At 37.4% G+C, this 18,806-nt stretch overlaps 2 protein-coding genes across 3 annotated transcripts; one reads left to right on the top strand and one right to left on the bottom strand.

The window, feature by feature from the left end:
• Window positions 1-703: 703 nt before the first annotated feature.
• Window positions 704-8,894, bottom strand: LOC113046746 (chromobox protein homolog 6-like). The gene is made up of 6 exons (XM_026207695.1): window positions 8,614-8,894; window positions 7,297-7,340; window positions 7,147-7,212; window positions 6,746-6,812; window positions 4,366-5,669; window positions 704-2,060 (listed from the first exon to the last, which is right to left on the bottom strand). The coding sequence occupies exons 1-5, from the start codon at window positions 8,824-8,826 to the stop codon at window positions 4,419-4,421; spliced, it is 1,641 nt and encodes a 546-aa protein (XP_026063480.1). The 5' UTR covers window positions 8,827-8,894; the 3' UTR covers window positions 704-2,060; window positions 4,366-4,418.
• Window positions 8,895-9,213: 319 nt separating this feature from the next.
• On the top strand, window positions 9,214-18,622 carry LOC113046745 (brain-specific angiogenesis inhibitor 1-associated protein 2-like protein 2). Of its 2 annotated transcripts, none has more exons than XM_026207692.1 (14): window positions 9,214-9,667; window positions 10,282-10,357; window positions 11,730-11,816; window positions 12,489-12,550; window positions 12,682-12,753; window positions 12,980-13,060; window positions 13,393-13,524; window positions 13,905-14,006; window positions 14,234-14,285; window positions 14,383-14,575; window positions 15,329-15,394; window positions 15,473-15,632; window positions 17,218-17,258; window positions 17,374-18,622. In XM_026207692.1, exons 1-14 carry the CDS (start codon window positions 9,614-9,616, stop codon window positions 17,444-17,446), a joined length of 1,251 nt encoding a protein of 416 aa, XP_026063477.1. In that variant the 5' UTR covers window positions 9,214-9,613; the 3' UTR covers window positions 17,447-18,622. The 2 variants fall into 2 exon arrangements, with proteins under 2 accessions (XP_026063477.1, XP_026063478.1); XM_026207693.1 differs by having other exon boundaries at window positions 9,571-9,667; window positions 15,467-15,632.
• The last annotated feature ends 184 nt before the right edge of the window (window positions 18,623-18,806 follow it).

The raw sequence follows: 18,806 nt of genomic DNA, 5'->3' as shown, positions 1-18,806 counted from the left end.
GGAAGTTTTTATTTTGAGGTTCAAGTGAAGAGGAAGATTGAACGGGATTTAGGAGTGGCCAGGGAATCTGTCATAAGGAAAGGAGACATAACACTAAATCCTGGATACTGGGCTATATGGCTGAGGAATGGGAAAACGAAGCACTTGCAAAATCCCCAGTCTTACTCTCTCTGAAAGTGCTTTCCTTTTATGACATGGAGGCAAGGTCTCGTATCTACTCTTTCACTGACCAGACATTTTCTGAGAAACTTTATCCATATTTTAGCCCACTGACAAATGAAGATGGTACAAACTCAAGCCCACTGATTATCATACCTGTCCATTACAATGAATGACTGTTAACCCATATATGAGAACAACCTGCTCTGCTTCGGTAAACAAAATAAAACACTGATGCATTGACATTTAAAAAACCCAGTCTGCTTCTGAATCTGGATTGTTGTGTAAACGGACAAGTGGAGTAATGCAAACACTGACACAACCCTGAGCTGTTTTTAACATGAATGTTTGTTTTACCCATCTTCACATGTGAAAGTAAAATGACATGTAAAATGTTTGGATTACGTGGATTAGATGAGATTAAATTACACCCAGAATATGCTGACCATATTTCATCTTCCATACTGTAACTCTATTCCCTGAATTACACTTGTTAACTGTGCTGGTTTGTATAGACATGATCAGTATACAAATGGACACTGGATAATTAGCAAAACCACAACTGTAATTCCTTTATTAAAACAGGGTCAGTGAGCTTAGCTACACTTCTACTTCAAAGACGGTACAAAAATTGCCATGATTTTCGACACTCTGTCAATTACAAATCTGTACACAATACATAAAGCAATGAAAAATAATTCTCATTCTGCTATTGAAGTACAGAATAAAAATCAAGCATGAAGTTATTATAGAAAAATGAATATTTACAACTAAAACGAACAAATCAAAATGCATAAATCATTCACATAATCATCACTAATAAGTGGTTTCAGACAGAACGCGAAAAACAAAAACAAAAAAAGGTTTACTCAGGGTTCAAAAATGATTTACATTTAAAACAATCTGCATAATAATGGATATTAAGAATATATTCCCCTTTTCTCTCAAGCAATGTTACAACAAAGTTGTAGTTGATGTTAAACAGAACAGATCTGAACTAACACAGTGAACTAAGGGCTCATTCTCAAACATTTGGGGCATTAATGATCTGCGCATATTCTGTGTGCTTTATAAGTCTCAGCTGACACTACAGATCTGGCTGGATGTAGTTTGAATGCTTTAGCATGAGTTAACATAGGTGTGTGCAGTATAATAGTACATTACATTGGCTTTGTCAAGGCAACATAATACAAAGTTTAACACAATGCTTTGTATATAAAAGCCATGGGAAAGTCATCTCATGTCATTCTGACGTACATGAAACCGTAGCTGCACGCATGTCCTATGAAATGAATGCCACATATTCAAACTTCACTCAAATGAATCACACCAAAATAAGAACTATGTATGGTGTTTCAAAATATTTACATATTCAAAAACCCTTCTTTTGCACAAAGGCACGAGTGCATTAACACTTGAAACTTTTTAAATAACACAAACATGAAAACATGCATTCTAAGTACTGAGGGATTTCCAATTCCTCAAATGTGCCGTTTGAAAAAAGAATAATAATATGGCTAAATAAACAATATGGCTGAACAAACAACTCCATTAGAATAAAAATCCCTTTTATGCAGGTCAGTGGGAGAGTGTGTCCTTAAAAGATCCTCATCATGGAGGTTTGAGCTAAACTGTCAGCAGATGTGGAGGAAGAATAAGAGTCAGGATTCAGCGAGACAAACAGAATGATGCCCTGGACTCAGAGCCAATCTCCTGACGGGGATCTTGATTCTCAATCCCTCTCCATGCACACGTCTTGGAGAGCTGGTTAAGTGGGATTACAGGGATATTCAGTGCTTGCTGGAAATATCAGGGATTTAGGATCACCAATGTTGGCGCAAGCTGCAGAGAGCAGGACTGAGAGCTTGATCTCGATGACATGAATAGATATTCATAGGCAACTAAATAAAAACAATACAAGACAAAACAAAGCCAAGAAGTTTTTAGAGAAACTCCAAGGACAAAGTACACAAGTTGTTATAACCTTCTCTGAAACAGATCAAAAATGTGATCCAAAGATTAACACATTACTGAGGTTACACATCGAAGAGCTTCCATTTAAAACAGCAACATCACAGAAATTAAAGTTAATTCATGTAATCTAGACTGGCGCTTGAGTCAGTCAATTCCTTACTTTAAAATAAGGTTTAAATAATGAACATAACAGGCTTGTAGGCCATTGAGAACAAGGCACACCAAGAACATAAGGGAAACAGCTCATTTTATGACCCTAAACATTATGTTTGGCCACAGCGAAAGTTTCCATATCAATGACATCCCCCTCCCCTTCATCAGGCTAATGTTTCGCTTGTGTCTCTTCTTGTTTAAACTCTGACACGGGCTTGCATCAAGACCCAAGCCCATGGGGTTTAAACTTCGGTTCTCATTAAAGCCTAACTGGAGGGTAAAGACCATTCCAACCGCATCAGGACTAGATCAAAAGCTCGCTTTTCCCGGAAAGCCTCTTCAGCAAAGTCTAAGCAAATACTCTTTCTCTGGATTCAAAGTCGCAGACTCCACAGTCTCTCTGCTGAGATGTATCTATCCCTTTCGATAAAGAGAGAGCAGGATGACAATAAAGTGAATCCTGTGATGGAGTCCACATTTTTGTTCAAACTGGAAGAGAGAGATGGAGCGCTAGGTGATCTTATTGACTTCATTTGAGCTCAAAGCTTTTTGCCGCAGTCTCTTCTACAAAAGAGCACTTCAGTTAGAGGCAAAAGAGCTTAATCTGAACAAATTTGTGCTTAAAAAGGTAGAAAACGACATTAACATGAACAAACTAGCCATTAAACAACAGTTAATGTTCCATGTCAATCAGTTAACATGTTCTTCATTCTGTCTCCTCCCACTTGAGTATTTCTTACTATTTAAAGAAACCTTAGTGAAAGGGACAGTGGGTAGGACAGCACTATAAACACTTAGCAGATAGGTATGACTGAGCTAAAACATACACAGATGTTTGTTTTTTTCTACTTCATTATATAGGTACTGACTGTGGGGAATGGGGAGATGCTTAAAGTTGGAGGTGTTTGTGTCAGGAGTCCTGCCATATGCCAAAGCCTAACTAAAAATAAAAATAACCAGGGTCCAGAATTAACAGACGGGTGAATTGAGAAAGTTTTATGGCTATAAATATTTCTTACAAGCAAAGAAACTGCATTCTGCTGTTCTAATGACAATATAGTTGTTTTCCTTTTGAATATTCAACAATTACTCCAGGTCATTTCGCGAAAAATTGACCCGTTGAAGGTCAATAAATTACCAGCCAAATTTGCTATTAATTGTATTAAATTTGGACCCTAAAATACACTTTTAATATAATACATATCTGAAAAGGTCTTAAATTGAGCCCCCAGTTGTGGTTTACAGCACAACTCAATGTTATTGATGCTATACATAATACATTCACTCACAAAAATAACTGAAAATGCCACAGTAAATAGAATCCAGTAAGGGATTGAGTATGATGATGCAGATAATACTTGGTTTATATTGTATACTGCTGTTCAAAAGCTTAGGATCAGTATCATTTTATTTTTTATGTTTAAGAAATTAGTACTTTTGAGCAAGGATTCACTAATTTGATGAAAGACCAGCAACTTGAAGAATTCTGAAAAAATGTATCAGTTGCCACAAAAATATTATGGAACAACTGTTTTTAACATTGCAAGAAATGGTTCTTGAGCACCAAATTAGGATGATTTCTGAAGGATTGTGTGACACTGATGATTGCAATTATGGCTTCTGAAAAGTCAGCTTTGCCGTCGTAGAAATACATTTATTTTTAAATGTTAAAATAGAAGACATTTCTAAATTCTAATAACATTTAACAATACTGTTTGAATGTTTGTAAAATCTTACCAACACCAAACTTTTGAAGCAGTAGTTTATACATATAAACCAGCCAACCAGTAATGATATAATATATATATATATATATATATATATATATATATATATATATATATGGAATAAATACCATACAGGAAGTTGCTTGACACATCTTAAAAAAAAAGCCAATGGTGAGCAAATTCTTCCTTAGAAAAGTGTTCAGTAAGCAAAAAAACCCTTATTCAGACACATACTTTCATGGTTATAAAAGTCATGGCACAGTGTTCTAGAGTGGACAGCTTGGCCACATCTCTTAACAAAGACTTGCATGAGCACCAGGCAGCTGAAACTGTAAACAAATATATAACAAACCTCCTAAAATCCCTTCTGAAGGCTGGAGGAGGCTGTTTCTGTGGTGTCCGCACTCATGCTTTGTTGGGGTGGTCCTTTGGCTGTTTTGTGTCGTGTTGAGGTGATATATTTTTGGGGTAGCAGGGAGGAGGAGTAGCGGATGGCGGATGACAGAACTCCTTGATCGTTACGGTGAGGAGGTTAGCTGTGATGTCCGTCACGACTACATTGGCACATCGGGAGGTCATGTCAGGATGCCAGTCCAAATCTTCCTCTTCCTCCGACGGTTCCTCCGACACGGGCACCTCTGGGACCTTGAGCGGATGACGGCCAGAGAAGGGATGGCGTCGCCGCAATCGCCTGTCCATTTCATGAGGTACGGAGAGGTCCAGGATGTGTTCGTTGTCTTCTGAAGATGACGAGGCAGAGGACGATGAGGAAAACATAGGAGAAGATGGAAGAGCAGAAGGACCCGAGCTGTTTTTGGATGCTGCAGGTTGAGCGCTCAGTTTGTGAAGGGCAGGATCTTGGGCCTTGGTTGCAGAGGCCTTTGGTGGCAATGAGGAATGCTGGGATTGGGTTTGTGGCGGGGAGGGTGGCTCGCCATCTGAAACTTCAGAGCTCGAGTTTGACGGAGGCAGTTCATCAAGAGTCTGACCTTTGGACACATCCGCCTTTGAACTTTGGGAGGAAGCGAGATTGTTTGTTGTGTTATTACGACTCTCTCCACTTTGAGTCTGGTTCTCGGCATTGCTCAGGGAGTGAGAATCGAAGAGTTTTCCGAAAACAGGAAACCCAGAACTTTTAATGGTGGGCTGGATTCCTCGGTAGGACACCTCTCCAAACCGCCTGTTTTTCCCAATCACCCTGTTCCGGGACGGAATCTTCAGCCGCCCAAAATGGGACTGCTGGGTGGAGGGCACGTGTGTCCTTCTACTGTTAGCAACTGCGCCGTTCCCAGCCTTGTCAACCACTTTGAGGTTCAGAATGACCCGTCCTTTCTTTACTTCCCTTGGTTTGACTTTACGATTGAGAATGCGGACCGTTTCTGAGAAAGGACTGACTGTCGGACGGGACGAAAAAGGACTGGAGGGACCGATTGTCTGGTCTGGACGGGGCAAGGGCCGACGTGCCATGCGATGGCAGCGGTGAATGTCTTTCTTCAGTTTGGGCTGAGCGGTGCCCGATTGCAGTTTAGCGTTGGAAGGGACGGTTGGGGTGTAGGACGGTGTAGCAGAGGGCGGAGGAAGCTTGGAATGCTGCTGAGGGCGAGTGTGCTTGAACTCCGGGACTCTTGAGGAAGTGTCTGCAACCTGTGCTCTTGACTAAATAATTGGGAAAAGGCAAAATGATTCACTTACTAAAGGTCTATTTTGCCAAAAATGTTTAATTCTGTCATTATTCACTCACCCTAATGTCATTCCAAACAAATAAGACTTTTGTTTTTCTTCGAAACACTAATGAATGTCTTTCTATTTTAAGTCCATTCACCCAAAAACGTTCATACTTGACACGCAAGAACCAATGAGGTTTGTTTTTGAGAGTCATACAAGAATGTCTGAGCTTTTGCAAAAACCAGCGAGGTTTGGTTTTAAGGGTCATGCAAGAATACTTGAGCTTTCACAAGAACCAATGAGGATGCATGCAAAGCAAGAATGTTCAAGATTCATTTTGTTATATTTAACTGCTTTGATCAGTGTTTTTACATGTAAAATTGAAGCCTAAATTAAATCTGTTCAAAGGAAAGCAAACTTCATAATATTAGGATAAAACTGCTCGATTTCTATAAATGTCTTTGCAATCTCTTTATAAACATCAAACTGGTCCTTGCATTGACTAGAGGTCTACATTCCCACGGGACCTGATACAAGTGCGGCACAGAACATGTTCTGAATTTCTGATACTGTGTGTGCAGGAAGTGGGAGAAATAAATGACTCACGGGACAACTGCAAAATACAAAGATCTAAATAAAGAATGCTCACTGATTTTGGGTTGTATATGACAGCAATGAAAAGAGCCTTGCTTTTGCCTACAGCAACAAGGTCAGAAGCAGGACTGAAATATCAATGTAGATCTCTGCATGTGGGATTTGAGGCACGAGAGCTGGAGAAACGTATTTTTAGCCGAAAATGAAAAATTAATCCTGTGCAGACCTCTATAGTCGCCTTAAATTGGAGACAGAAATTGCTCAGGTTTAATTCAAAATACCTCAATTTGTGTTTAGACGTTAAGCAAAAGTATTATGAATTGGAAATGACAATGGGAATGATGACAGAATTTTCATTTTGGGGATACTTTTTTAATATTTTAAAAGCATATTTCCAAAGAAATTAACTAGATGACTTAGTTTGCACACCATAAAATACATTTATTTTCACTCAGCTGGTATTGCTGACGTACCTTCAGAAGCAATGTTTTAGGTTTTGGGCCTCTCTTTTTAGGTCCATACAGCTCCTGTTCCCGCTCTCTGTGTAAAAATACGAGTTGTTAAAAGGGTTTGTGATTATGTCAGTGTTTGCACTGTGTGTGCCAGTTTCAAACATCCTCTTGAGCAAAAGCATGACTACAAAGTTTTACTTCAGACCAAGTATTCATGTGATGTGGCTACAGATGTCTGTGTGAATGCTTCCTGTGGGTATGCAGGAAAGAGTTGATCTAGCTCTGAATCAGGGAGACCACTTCAAACAGACGCGCCAACTGTCACAAACGAATTTAACGCTCGTGATCGCATGGGTTGACATTTTGTAGAAGTCCATTTCCTTTGAATGTTAATCAGGAGCGAAAATCAACACACAACTCACTTTTGTTCAAATGCTGCAACGAGTCGTTCATCTAGGATGTTCTCCTCAGGTTCCCATGTGCTGTACCTGCAGAATATACAGATCATTTAACATCCACAACTAACTAGATATACAAAACTTAGCTAATGAATCAAATTTCTGTTCACTTACTTTATTGCCCATCCTTTCCATTTCACTAGGTACTCCATCCGTCCCTATGGAAAAGACAGATCAGATTCAGTTCCCAACATTTTTGGAAGTTAACTTTTATTGACGGAATATTTATATCAAGATCACTCTGTCATTATTTAATCTCCTTCCTGCAGTTATTAGACCATGTGCTGCTATTTTTTGATGAAACACGTGAATAGATATTCTTTAAGAAACTTAACTCAGCTTGTCCTATACAGAAGATGTTTCAGAGTGCAAAAACGCAGTGTAAATATATCATAAAAGTAGTCCAAATCCATTAATCCTTCAAACCGCTTGTCCTCTTTAGGGTTGTTAATTAGTCAATATGACAAAACTAATTTAAGTCTCTAGAGCACTTGAGATATTGCCTACTCATGTGGACAACTTTGAAGATAAATTTTTCCATTGTATGGAAAAATTATTCTTCAGTTCCACTGAAGAAAGTAAGTCATGTAATCTTTGGAAGAGCGTAAATGTTGACAAAAACACCCCAAATTAGGGTAAACTACTCCTTTACATACTCCTGACCTTATAAATATACGTTAATATTAAAATATGTCCATTCAGTAATGAACTCAATTAAATGCATGCGCCTTTTAATAACAAAAAGTTATTTAATGTAAGTTATTTTGTATCATGGGATCCTGGTCTTTGACAAACAACATTTTGTTCCGTACCGTCCCTGAAAAAAAGAAATCGCCGGTCGCACTGAAAACAAAAACAAACCGCGAGATTAACGCAATAAAGAGTGGTTGCTACGCGACGCGACGCCGCAAATAAGCTAAAGAACGTAAACATTCCATTATAAATTTACGAAACTATAATCCTGCAAACGCGCGAAATGCGCTGTTTAACTGATGTTAACGCACTGTAAAGAGCTCCTCTGCTTAAACTATCGTGCTAGCGTTCTAGTTGGGTAGCGTCGCGTCGCGCCGCAAGACTGCAGTGTCGATGGGGTGTCAGTGAACCGGCCTTTGTCAAAAATTTGCACTCCGGGCAGACACAAAAAAGCTAACGCGCTAACAGCACCAGCTCCAGCTGGCGCCGCTCCAACCTAAACGACCTTACTAAATACACGGAGCTCAAAAATGAGCAACTCTGTCAAATTAGAGCCCTAAAACGAATGCATACACAACTGCGCGTAATGCGAGCGGTTTTATGATTGCATAGGAAAATAGAGCATGGCGCTATATTGCAGTTCAGTGCACTGTGCTCGGTCCGCAGGGCTGAAGTTTAGTGCGTCTGTAGGCCGCGGTGGAAGGAAATAAAACGAGTTTTATTAATAAACACACTGACCTTACGGATGCGGCGCTTCAGGATGGCCTCAGCGGCAAACACTCGGTCCCCTGCCGCAGACAGCTCCATCTTTAATGGGACAGCAGAGACGGGGTTCTTCCGCGGAAGCGATGGAGAGATCCTGCGTCGTGGAGGAGTGAACCAAACACGCGCGCGCGCGCCTCGAACACAGCGGCCCATGCAAGAATGCACTGGTCTACAGATAATAGACATTGGGGGAAAAAGAGGAAGAAGAACAATAATCTATCTATCTATCTATCTATCTATCTATCTATCTATCTATCTATCTATCTATCTATCTATCTATCTATCTATCTATCTATCTATCTATCTATATATCTATCTATCTCTGTCTGTCTGTCTGTCTGTCTGTCTGTCTGTCTGTCTCTTTTAAAAAATGAAAGTTGTTGTTAAAGAATATGATTGTGTTTTCCAAGCAATTATATATATATAATTATATAATTATATAACAAGTGTTTTATATATATATATATATATATATATATATATATATATATATATATATATATATATATATATATATATATATATATATATATATATAAAACATAACACTTGTTTGGGTTGAATGAAAAAGAGCCAAATGCATACATGTAAAGGTAAAGGCTTTAGCAAAGGTTTGTGATCACTGCACTGTAAAAATGCAAAAATATTGGCAATTCTACACCAGTCCTGTCTCCTATCGCAGGTGTGCAGTGTTTACAGCAGGTGTCTAACCTCAGTCACACTTTTATTACTCTGCACTGTTCAATAATTCACAGCCCACACGGGTGACAATAGCTCACTGTTTCCCTCCCTCTCTCTCTCTCTCTCTCACACACACACACAGACACACACTAACACTCACAAACGCGACGAGACAGGAGAGGACACAGGAGACAAGGGGTAGACAGCACTGGGTCATCTGTCAGTCTGTTTGTTTGTTGTTTAGTCAGTGGATGTTGTTTATTTGTTTGTTGTACCACGGTGTCAGATCAGGATGTCAGGACAAAACAGTGATCAACTGCACCGCACCACTCTGGCCATTTATACGGTAAGCCTGAAGCCTCTCTAAGTTTGAATGACACTCAATCACATGTACGTATAAGTAGAACAAGATTAATAAAGTACGTGGACATTCATTTACATTTAGAAGAAATTTGTTGCCTGTATGTTTTTAAAAATGTGATCCAGAAATACAAATTAAAGATAATTATTACATTGTTACAGCATGAAGCATAATTGTGTGTTAGTACATACATACATACATACATACATACATGTATATTATATATACATATATATATAAATTATAAAATATTAAAATGTAAGTAAAATTCTAGAGAGAGTTTAATGACAAGTGTCAAATAGTACAGTTATTGTACATTTTATGTAGAGTAAATACAATCTATCTATCTAGATCTATCTATCTATCTATCTATCTATCTATCTATCTATCTATCTATATATATATATATAGAGAGAGAGAGAGAGAGAGAGAGAGAGAGAAATCAGTATTTTTCAAAAGTGATTTTAGATATCCACCATTTTGTTGTGACAAACAGCAATCTGTAACCAAGGTGACAGATTGATGAGGAGTGACAATATTTGTTGACATTGGATCTGATATGGGACTCTCATTCTTACACTGTTTGTCCATCCGCTCAGAGCATACTGGAGCAGTTCAATCCAGGTCTGCAGAGACTGGTGGCACTGGGAAACAGCTACATTCAGGCTTTCCAAGGCAAGTCAACTTGAGAAAGAATGAATGCAGTAGATAAGAAAACTGAAAAAGCCGGAAGGAGGAAGAAACAGATCAAAGTGGTTGAACTTTGGCCTTTTGACTGTCATTGATGATAATAAGTTAGCATTGCTGCAGCGTCATTGGCTGATTCAGCATCATTGTTTAATGACTGTCTATTTTATGAGACTCGAGTTTCACTAACTTACTAACTCGCTGTACTTGAGAAAGACTTTAATCTTTTGAAAGATGACTATCAAACAGTGTTCTATTAGTTCAATCTTAATCTTTCAACAGATTGAAGTAATAAAATAACTTAACATTAGAATATTTATATATCATATATATATCATGCAGGTTTGTTGTATCAGGTTTGTTGTCATTGAATCTAATATCTTTGGTGAATTTTAGTGTGAACTAGTCCTTTAATATCTTAATGAATTGAAATAAAATGTTACCTTTTAACTTGTTTTAATAATGAATCTTGTTTTCAGGATGTTTAAATTGTATCACTTTTAAAACAAGATGTTCAAAATAGACTTACACTGTAAATTAATCAAAATATTAGTATACCTAATATCTGTTTAATAGTATTTCTTAATTTTTTTATTTGATACATTTCAAAACCCTTATATCATTATAAGTTATAGGTAACAATATACTGTATCATATACGATATTTCATATTTGTTAAATTGTAAATATGTTGTAAGATTGTGCTTAGTGGATAATGAAGGAAATGAGAGAATATAAGAATATAATTGTTTATATATATATATATATATATATATATATATATATATATATATATATGTGTGTATATGTGTGTTTGTGTGTGTGTGTGTGTGTGTGTGTGTGTGTATGTATGTATGTTTGTATGTATAAATTGTGTCTGGTTTAATGAAAATGAAAATAACTGGATAAAATAAAAGCATCCACCAAATCCATAAATGTAACCCTGGACCACAAAAGCAGTCATAAGTAGCACAGGTATTTTTTATTTTTTTAAAAATTCGTAATATGTATTGCTGCTAAGCTGTTTATTTTGATATTTTCTATAATATATATATACATACAAATGTAATGCAAACAATGTCAAGCACTAGCAAAGCACTGCACTGAGAAAAAATACAAAAATATAGGTGATCCAACACCAGTCCAGTCTTCTGTCTCACATTTAAATCACACAAGTTAGATTTGAGCACTACGATAGAAGGCAAAGAAGGGTTGACTTTGAATTTTTGTGTGAGTTAGTCTTTAATATCTAAATGAAGCTAATTGATCTTGTTTTAAGGATGCTAAGATATTATAACTGTAAAAAAAAAAATAATATTCATACAGTGGTAAATGATTTCAATCTGTGTGTATATCTCCAGCCCTGGCTGTCACCAGTGAAGCCTATTTCAATGCTCTGTCTAAGATGGGTGAACAGGCCATGCAGAGCATGTCGTCGCGTTTGCTGGGTAAGCTTTAATTTCCTAATGTCATTTCATTTCCTTTCACTTTTAAATTACAGCAGGACACTTTTCTGTCAAACTCAGGGATTTTTGATAACACAGTTTATTTTCATATTTTTCTGATAAATATATAGCCTATTTTCCATCGCAGGGACAGAGCGGGAAAGGAAGAGAGTTATGTGTGTGTTTATTGAGGGTGATAAATTGGGAGGGAGACAATGCCCTTCACACACTCATATTGTACTTTGCTCTTGTAAATTCACTGTGTTCCTCCTCGGTTGTCTTTTACACATGAGTGTGTTTGTGTGTGTGTGTGTGTGTGTGTGTGTGTGTGTGTGTGTGTGTGTTTGTTTATAGCTGACGTCTATCACCCTGTTGTGGTTTAATAGAAACATTTCATTAAATTTCAATGGTGCTTTTGTTGCTATGAATCCTATTTTATGACCACAGCTAGATGACAGTGTGTGTGTGTGTGTGTGTGTGTGTGTGCTTGTGTGTGTGTGTGTGTGTGTGTGTGCATGTGAGTTTTGTAGTCAATATCAGATAACTGCACCTCCTCTGTGATGTTAAATAATAAATGATGACACAACATCAGCTTGGCAGTGCAACCTTTCGAGGCTAATACTTGCACTTTAACACATAGACCCTCAAGCAGAGGCTGTTTTGTTTGTTTTGCAGGTGACGTTTTGATCCAGATCTCAGACAGTCAGAGGAGACTCACCAATGAGCTGGAGGGAGTGGTGCGTTACCCATTCTCCTCTATCGACCCATCATTTGATATCTTCCACTTTTATGCCATTGTTGACATAATGCATGCTTGATTGTCTCTATGGCCAATCCCATGTTTAACCGGTCTGTGTGATTGATTCAGTTCCGCTGGTTCCATTCCGAGGTCCTTCGAGAGATGGATGACAATGTCAGACTAGATAAAGAATACATATTTGTGAGTTGTTTGGTGTATTTTGCAAATGCAAACAGAACATGTATATTTTATGAACAGAAAGCATGCATAAACAAATAAAATTAGGAGCACAATTAATATTTACCTAATTAAAGATACTTTATCCTTCAGCCAACTCAGAACTAGGTACATTATCTGATTGCAATTAATCTTAATATTGAAACTTTAATGGCTGATGTTGATGTGGTTGGGTCACTTTCTCCTCCAGAACAGCAGGAGGCGCTATGAGATTGAAGTGAGAAACCAGGCATCGGCACTAGAGAGACAGATGAGGCGAGGGGTCCCACAGGTGAGAGCAGTCTGTCACCCTTGCTAAACGGCACACTAGATTTGGACATTTCTGTGTCTGTGGCAAACAGAGGGCTGTAGAGTGTCTCATTTGTCATGTTTAGATTTAGAAGACAGATAAAAAAAATAATATATATAAAAAAAACTGAAATACAAAAATACAAAAAAATGGAAATAAAAAAAAAATACATTTGTCTCCAACAAACCAGCTATTTTTAAGAGTGTGAAGCCAAAATGATGCTGTTAAGCATTATTATGATTCATGATGGTACGGAATATGAAAAATATAATGATAATGATGTTTATGGTAATAATGTTGATGGATCTGTGTAGGACGGCAGCGAATATGTGCACTTTCTCAGAGAGTGTCAGAGAGAGGCGTTAAAGGAGGAAGAAAGAAGATATCGATTCCTGGCAGAGAAACACAGCGGCTTCACCCAGTCCATTGCGTATCTCATGAACAAGGTATATAGCATCACTTTTTATTAGTATCCATAATTATCTAACTGCCTAATGGGGTGGGCTTTGGCTTTGTACAGCACTTTGGTCAACTTCTGTTGTTTTAAATGTAGTCTAGAAATAAACTTGACTTCACTTGACTTTTGGGTGTAACCAAAGTGATGTGGAGATATTATTAAGGAGAATGTGTGTCAATCTTGTCGTAAAAGCTTGCCATCTCAATTTTTTGAAAGGGGAAAAAAAATCTTTGGACAAGGCAAAATATTTGGGTAGCCTTATACTACATAAAATGATTTTCTAGATTATGACTTTTTCTGCCAATTAAAAGTTGTTTGAAAGTGCTCAGTTTGATTAATGTATGTTTAATTGTTTTATTCCTCCCACAGACAGGGGGCGGCCTGCAAAACAGAGCCGAGGGGTGGAAAGATCTGGTGAATCACACGAGAGAATCCCGTCCACGCACTCCTTCACGACTGGAGGACAACATTGTGAGATATAATGATAAATGTTGCATTATATTCAACTTTAATATATATTACCATGTATTAAATTACATTTTATATATATATATATATATATATATATATATATATATATATATATATATATATATATTCTTTTTTTGAAACTAGTAAATTATTTGAAATAAAATTCACATACAATGTTATTTATTTATTTATTTTTACATTTCAATGTTTCCGTGTAATTCTGTCAGCCGGATGTAAACCGCTGGTCAGAGCAACCACTGGGCAAGATTCCCTCTAGAGGTGTGGAGAGCTTATTTTAAAATTAGAAAAGACATCTGTAAATATTACGCACTTTTTTTGTGCTTAATATGGCAAATGTTTCTCTCCTTCATCTAAGGCCCCTCCCCTCAGCCCAGTCGTTCCAACTCCATGTCGGGATTGGCCGGAGGCAAAGTGATGCGAGCACTGGTGCCCCACCCTCCCTCTGCAAACTCCACCCTCCTGCCGTTCTCCCGAGGAGAAACCATCACCCTACTGGTTAAAGAGCCGAGGAACGGCTGGCTGTTCGGCCGCTCTGACAGCTCTGGACGGTGAGAGAACTTTCACACTCAGTCTACACTGATCCAGATACATATGAATACAGCATTTTCATTTCAAAATGTTCTGTCAACATTAGCATTTTCAAGCTTAATTCCAAAAGTTGTTGCTGAAATGTCATAAAATTCTAAAATTATCTGTGCTTGTGTAAAACAAAGTCATAAAAACTCGCGGAGATGAAATTGATAGAACAGACATACTGTAATAAAGTTATCATGCTGTTCTCATGGAACGATTATTTTATTAGCAAAATATCTCACCAAGTGATGTTGAGTCCAGGTAACAATCACCATTGCATGCATTACCTAAGACACAATTGTCCTCACATTTTGCCACAGGACAGCAATTGCAAATAAATATTGGGTTATAAATATTGTGTTATCTTATCTTACTGTATATAAGCTGACATTTATCTTTAGCCACACTATGAATGTGAATCACACATGGCAGGCATATATTAGGAATATCTATCAGCACAATATGCGTCACATGCGTTATCATTTTAAAGTACTTCCGTTTTTACAACCCACGCTACAACATAATAAGTGATCAGTTTTATCCACTCAGCAGGGCATCTTTTAAAAGTTTCATTTGGCTGGTAATCTTAAAGTCCTTATTTCAAACTCCAGTGTCCATTCATGAAAAGGAGAGTTGTTGTATTCTCTTTAGTGATATACTGAAACACATACAGTGCTCAGATGGACCACCTGATTTAGTTTCTGGTTCATTTGATCTGTGTTGTTCAGGCAAGGCTGGTTCCCTGCTGCTTATGTAGGCCCCGTCGATGAACCACCTGGACCTCCTCTCTCCAGGTAAGCTGATATGGCAACTTTCTCAACACCTGCGCTTCAGTCTCATGACCTCTGACCTCTTTCTCTGTTCAGTAACAGCTCTTTCAGGAGCAGCAGCAGTATGAGTAACCTCCTCAACCAACCCGTGAGCAGCAGGCAACAAACAGCTCCACCTGCACCTGCACCTCCGCCACCACCTCCTCCATCAACCAGATCCAGCAATTCCCGGCCGGTCACTCCCACACCTTCAGAAAACAGAGTGAGGCCTGTTCAAACCAACATAAACACTGTTACACGGAAAAGTCACCTAAAAATGAAAACTCTGCCATCATTCCCTCACCCCTTAACCTGTATGAGTCTGTTTCTTCTGCTGAGCAGAAAAGAAGATATTTTGAAGAATGTGGGCAACCAAGTACAGTAGTTGATAGTAGTCATTGACTCCCAATTTGTTTTTTTTTCATACTGTAGAAGTCAATGGCTACCAGCATCTGTTTGGTTACCAGAATTTTTCAGAATATCTTTGATTGTGCTCAACACAAGAAAGAAACTCATACAGTGCAGGAATGACATAGGGCTGAGTAAATTATGGCAGAATTTAATTTTTTGTGTAAATGATCCCTTAATGTGACACATTTCTGAATAGAAATTAGAAAAGAGTAATTGATTTAGATTCAGAATGTGTTATAATTTTAGGTTAAACAATTATTTTTCATTTTAATAAAAATGCTGATGGATAAAATTAAATAAATCATTTATCCCTCAGCAAGACTGTAAACTTATAACAGGTGGTAAAATTATTAATTTCAGCTAAAAGGAAAAGTCATTACATTTTGATACAAAATTATGAAGATTATGAATGAAAATTCGTTGTGTAATGTTCACATTTAGAGAAAGAACACTTACTGAACTCCATTAAGCAATGCATTAATATTGCTCGCAAAGTAAAAATGAACATGCAGCTACTGTAATGTAGTAATCCTCTGAGTGACTTTTTTACATTCTGATGTGCTTCGGGGTTTTATCTGTGAAGATCTGCTGATGCTCTGAATATTTAAATTCCCCAGAGAGAGTCCTGACTGTAAGCTAATGTAAATGTGGAGATGAGAGTTGAATTTGGCAGGCTGACGTTGAATTTTAAGTGTCAGTTCTTACTGTGGCCAGCAGGGGCACTGTGGTGAAGTGCTGTTCTCCACCACACCTCATCCTTCATTCTGGTGGCTGCAAGGGGGCAGCTCTTTCTGCTGACGGTCTGTGTGTGTGTGTGTTTGTTTGTGTGTGTGTGTGTGTGTGTGTGTGTGTGTGTGTGTGTGCTGTGCTTTGATGTGATATACCACAAAAGTTCTACAATTATTTATGAGCCTATTACTTCCTTTTGCATTTGTTGTGGTTTGCTGTGGCTGTACTTGTATTATGATTTTTTCATTTAAAGAAGTAGTTTCTTTTTAAAAAGCCTATATCCATAAATGTTCGGGTACTTAAACTTTAACACAAGAACAGGGCCACAGTGCTGCCATAGAAGAACAATTTTGGGTTCTTTAAAGAACCTTTCAGTGAACGGTTCTTAAAAGAACCATTTGTGAAGAACATTACCATTAAGAATATTACATTATAGAACAACATAATCTAAAGAACCTTTTCCGCTAAAAAGAACCCTTTATACAACGGAAAAGTTCTTCTATGCCAGTAAAGAATCTTTATTTTTTATTTTTTTTAGTTTGGGAGTAGTTTCAGTACACTTTTCTGGATTCAGCATCACATTTTTCTGGTTTTGCTGTGACGCAAGTAGTTTGAAACAGTTCTAAAACAATCAACAGTGCTAAACTTCTCTTATTTTATTTTTACAGAGACAAGATGACTATGAGTCTCGACCACAACTTTTTCCAAGGTTGGTAAAGAAGACATTGTTTCATATCCATTAACCCGCTAATTGTGTTGCCTTTTGTTTTCCATGATCTATACGGCAGATCAATGACATGTACATTTTTTCTCTCTGTTTCCAGAGGCACAAATCCATTTGCTACTGTCAAGCTGAAACCCACTAAAACCAATGACAGATCCGCTCCACGCATATGAATGATATTTCAACCAATGAACAGTTCTTCAAAGGCTAATCAGTGGTGCACATTTCACTGTACATTGTTCAACCGTTTTCAAAAACATAAATATTCCAGCATAATCAGTACAAAGCATCACATTTACGACAAAGCGACTCAAGAATGATAAATGACTAGTCTTTAAAAGTCCATTAAAGCAGGTAGTTAAGATAATTTACCTTTATCTTCAGGCTGTTGGAGGGTCTGCGGCAGCAAACACAATTAATAACACTCTTTTACATGTAATGGCCCCATAAATATTTGGCTGCTTAAGTCACACTTAAAATATGTGAATTTCATGAAGACATTAACTATGAACATGTTGAACTAACATCTGATGAAACGTTACAAACTTATTTTTGTGAAATGTTTGGCTTGAAAAGTGTCAATTGAAAAATGTTCTTCTTTTAAAAAGTCTACTTGGTTTGATCATTTCTGCGTATTTTAAAACATCACTTCCGTTCTCTTGTAGTTTTATATGCTGGACTTGTTCTTATGAACCAGGAAATGTAAATGCTGGTCAGCTGAAGTGCTTTTAAGTGCTGAGATAAGTGCGTCTTTTCTATTTTTCCATTTCTAAATAATTGTATACAATTTGCATTATGTTGGCAAAACACCTCTTAAAGTATCGCATGTCCTCTGAAAGCACTTTATAAATGTATACTGTCATGTTTGTTGCTGTTGGGGCTGGTTTAACTACAGTTCCTCTGATAAGAGACTATCAGTCTCTCTCTCCCGCTCTGTGCTTGAACTTTGTCTCTCGGCTCAGTTAATTCATCTGATGCATCCAATTATAAGCTGCCCCTAAATTGGCTGTTCTGTCTGCTCAAGTGCCTATAAAGTGAATGTTCATTTTAACCTTGACAGTAATTGGTGTGACCTTCTACTGAGGTGTCAAGCCCATTAGTATAAACCCATTTGTAGGGATGTCTTGTATGTTATCAGCATTTTCTTTTTCTTTTAGAATATTTTTCATTTTAATTGATGTTGAATATTCAAAACAGAAATATGTTCATGTATCACAGCAGTAATTTGCGTCTGTTACTATTTGACCAGTGACTACAGGAAAATATACAATGTACAGTCTTTCTTGTAGACATCTTGAACTAATTCTTTACATCTTGATCGGTTTGATAAATAAAATAATGTGAAGTTGATTTAGTGTCTCTGTGTTCTTAAGAACTAAATAACAACTGTTTGACATCCCGTTTTACTTCCAGTATATGACCATTTCCTTAAGAATAAATTTAGTTTCTTTTTTTTTTACTTCCTGCATTTCAAATTCCAGTTTCCTGTGGAGTGCAGCCAATTCCATTTAAATACACCCTCATGAATTAAAA

Source organism: Carassius auratus, chromosome 28, assembly GCF_003368295.1.
Source record: "Carassius auratus strain Wakin chromosome 28, ASM336829v1, whole genome shotgun sequence".
Taxonomy (NCBI): Eukaryota; Metazoa; Chordata; class Actinopteri; order Cypriniformes; family Cyprinidae; genus Carassius; species Carassius auratus.
Note: the sequence above shows the minus strand (reverse complement) of the source record. Positions and strands in the feature narration are given on the sequence as shown.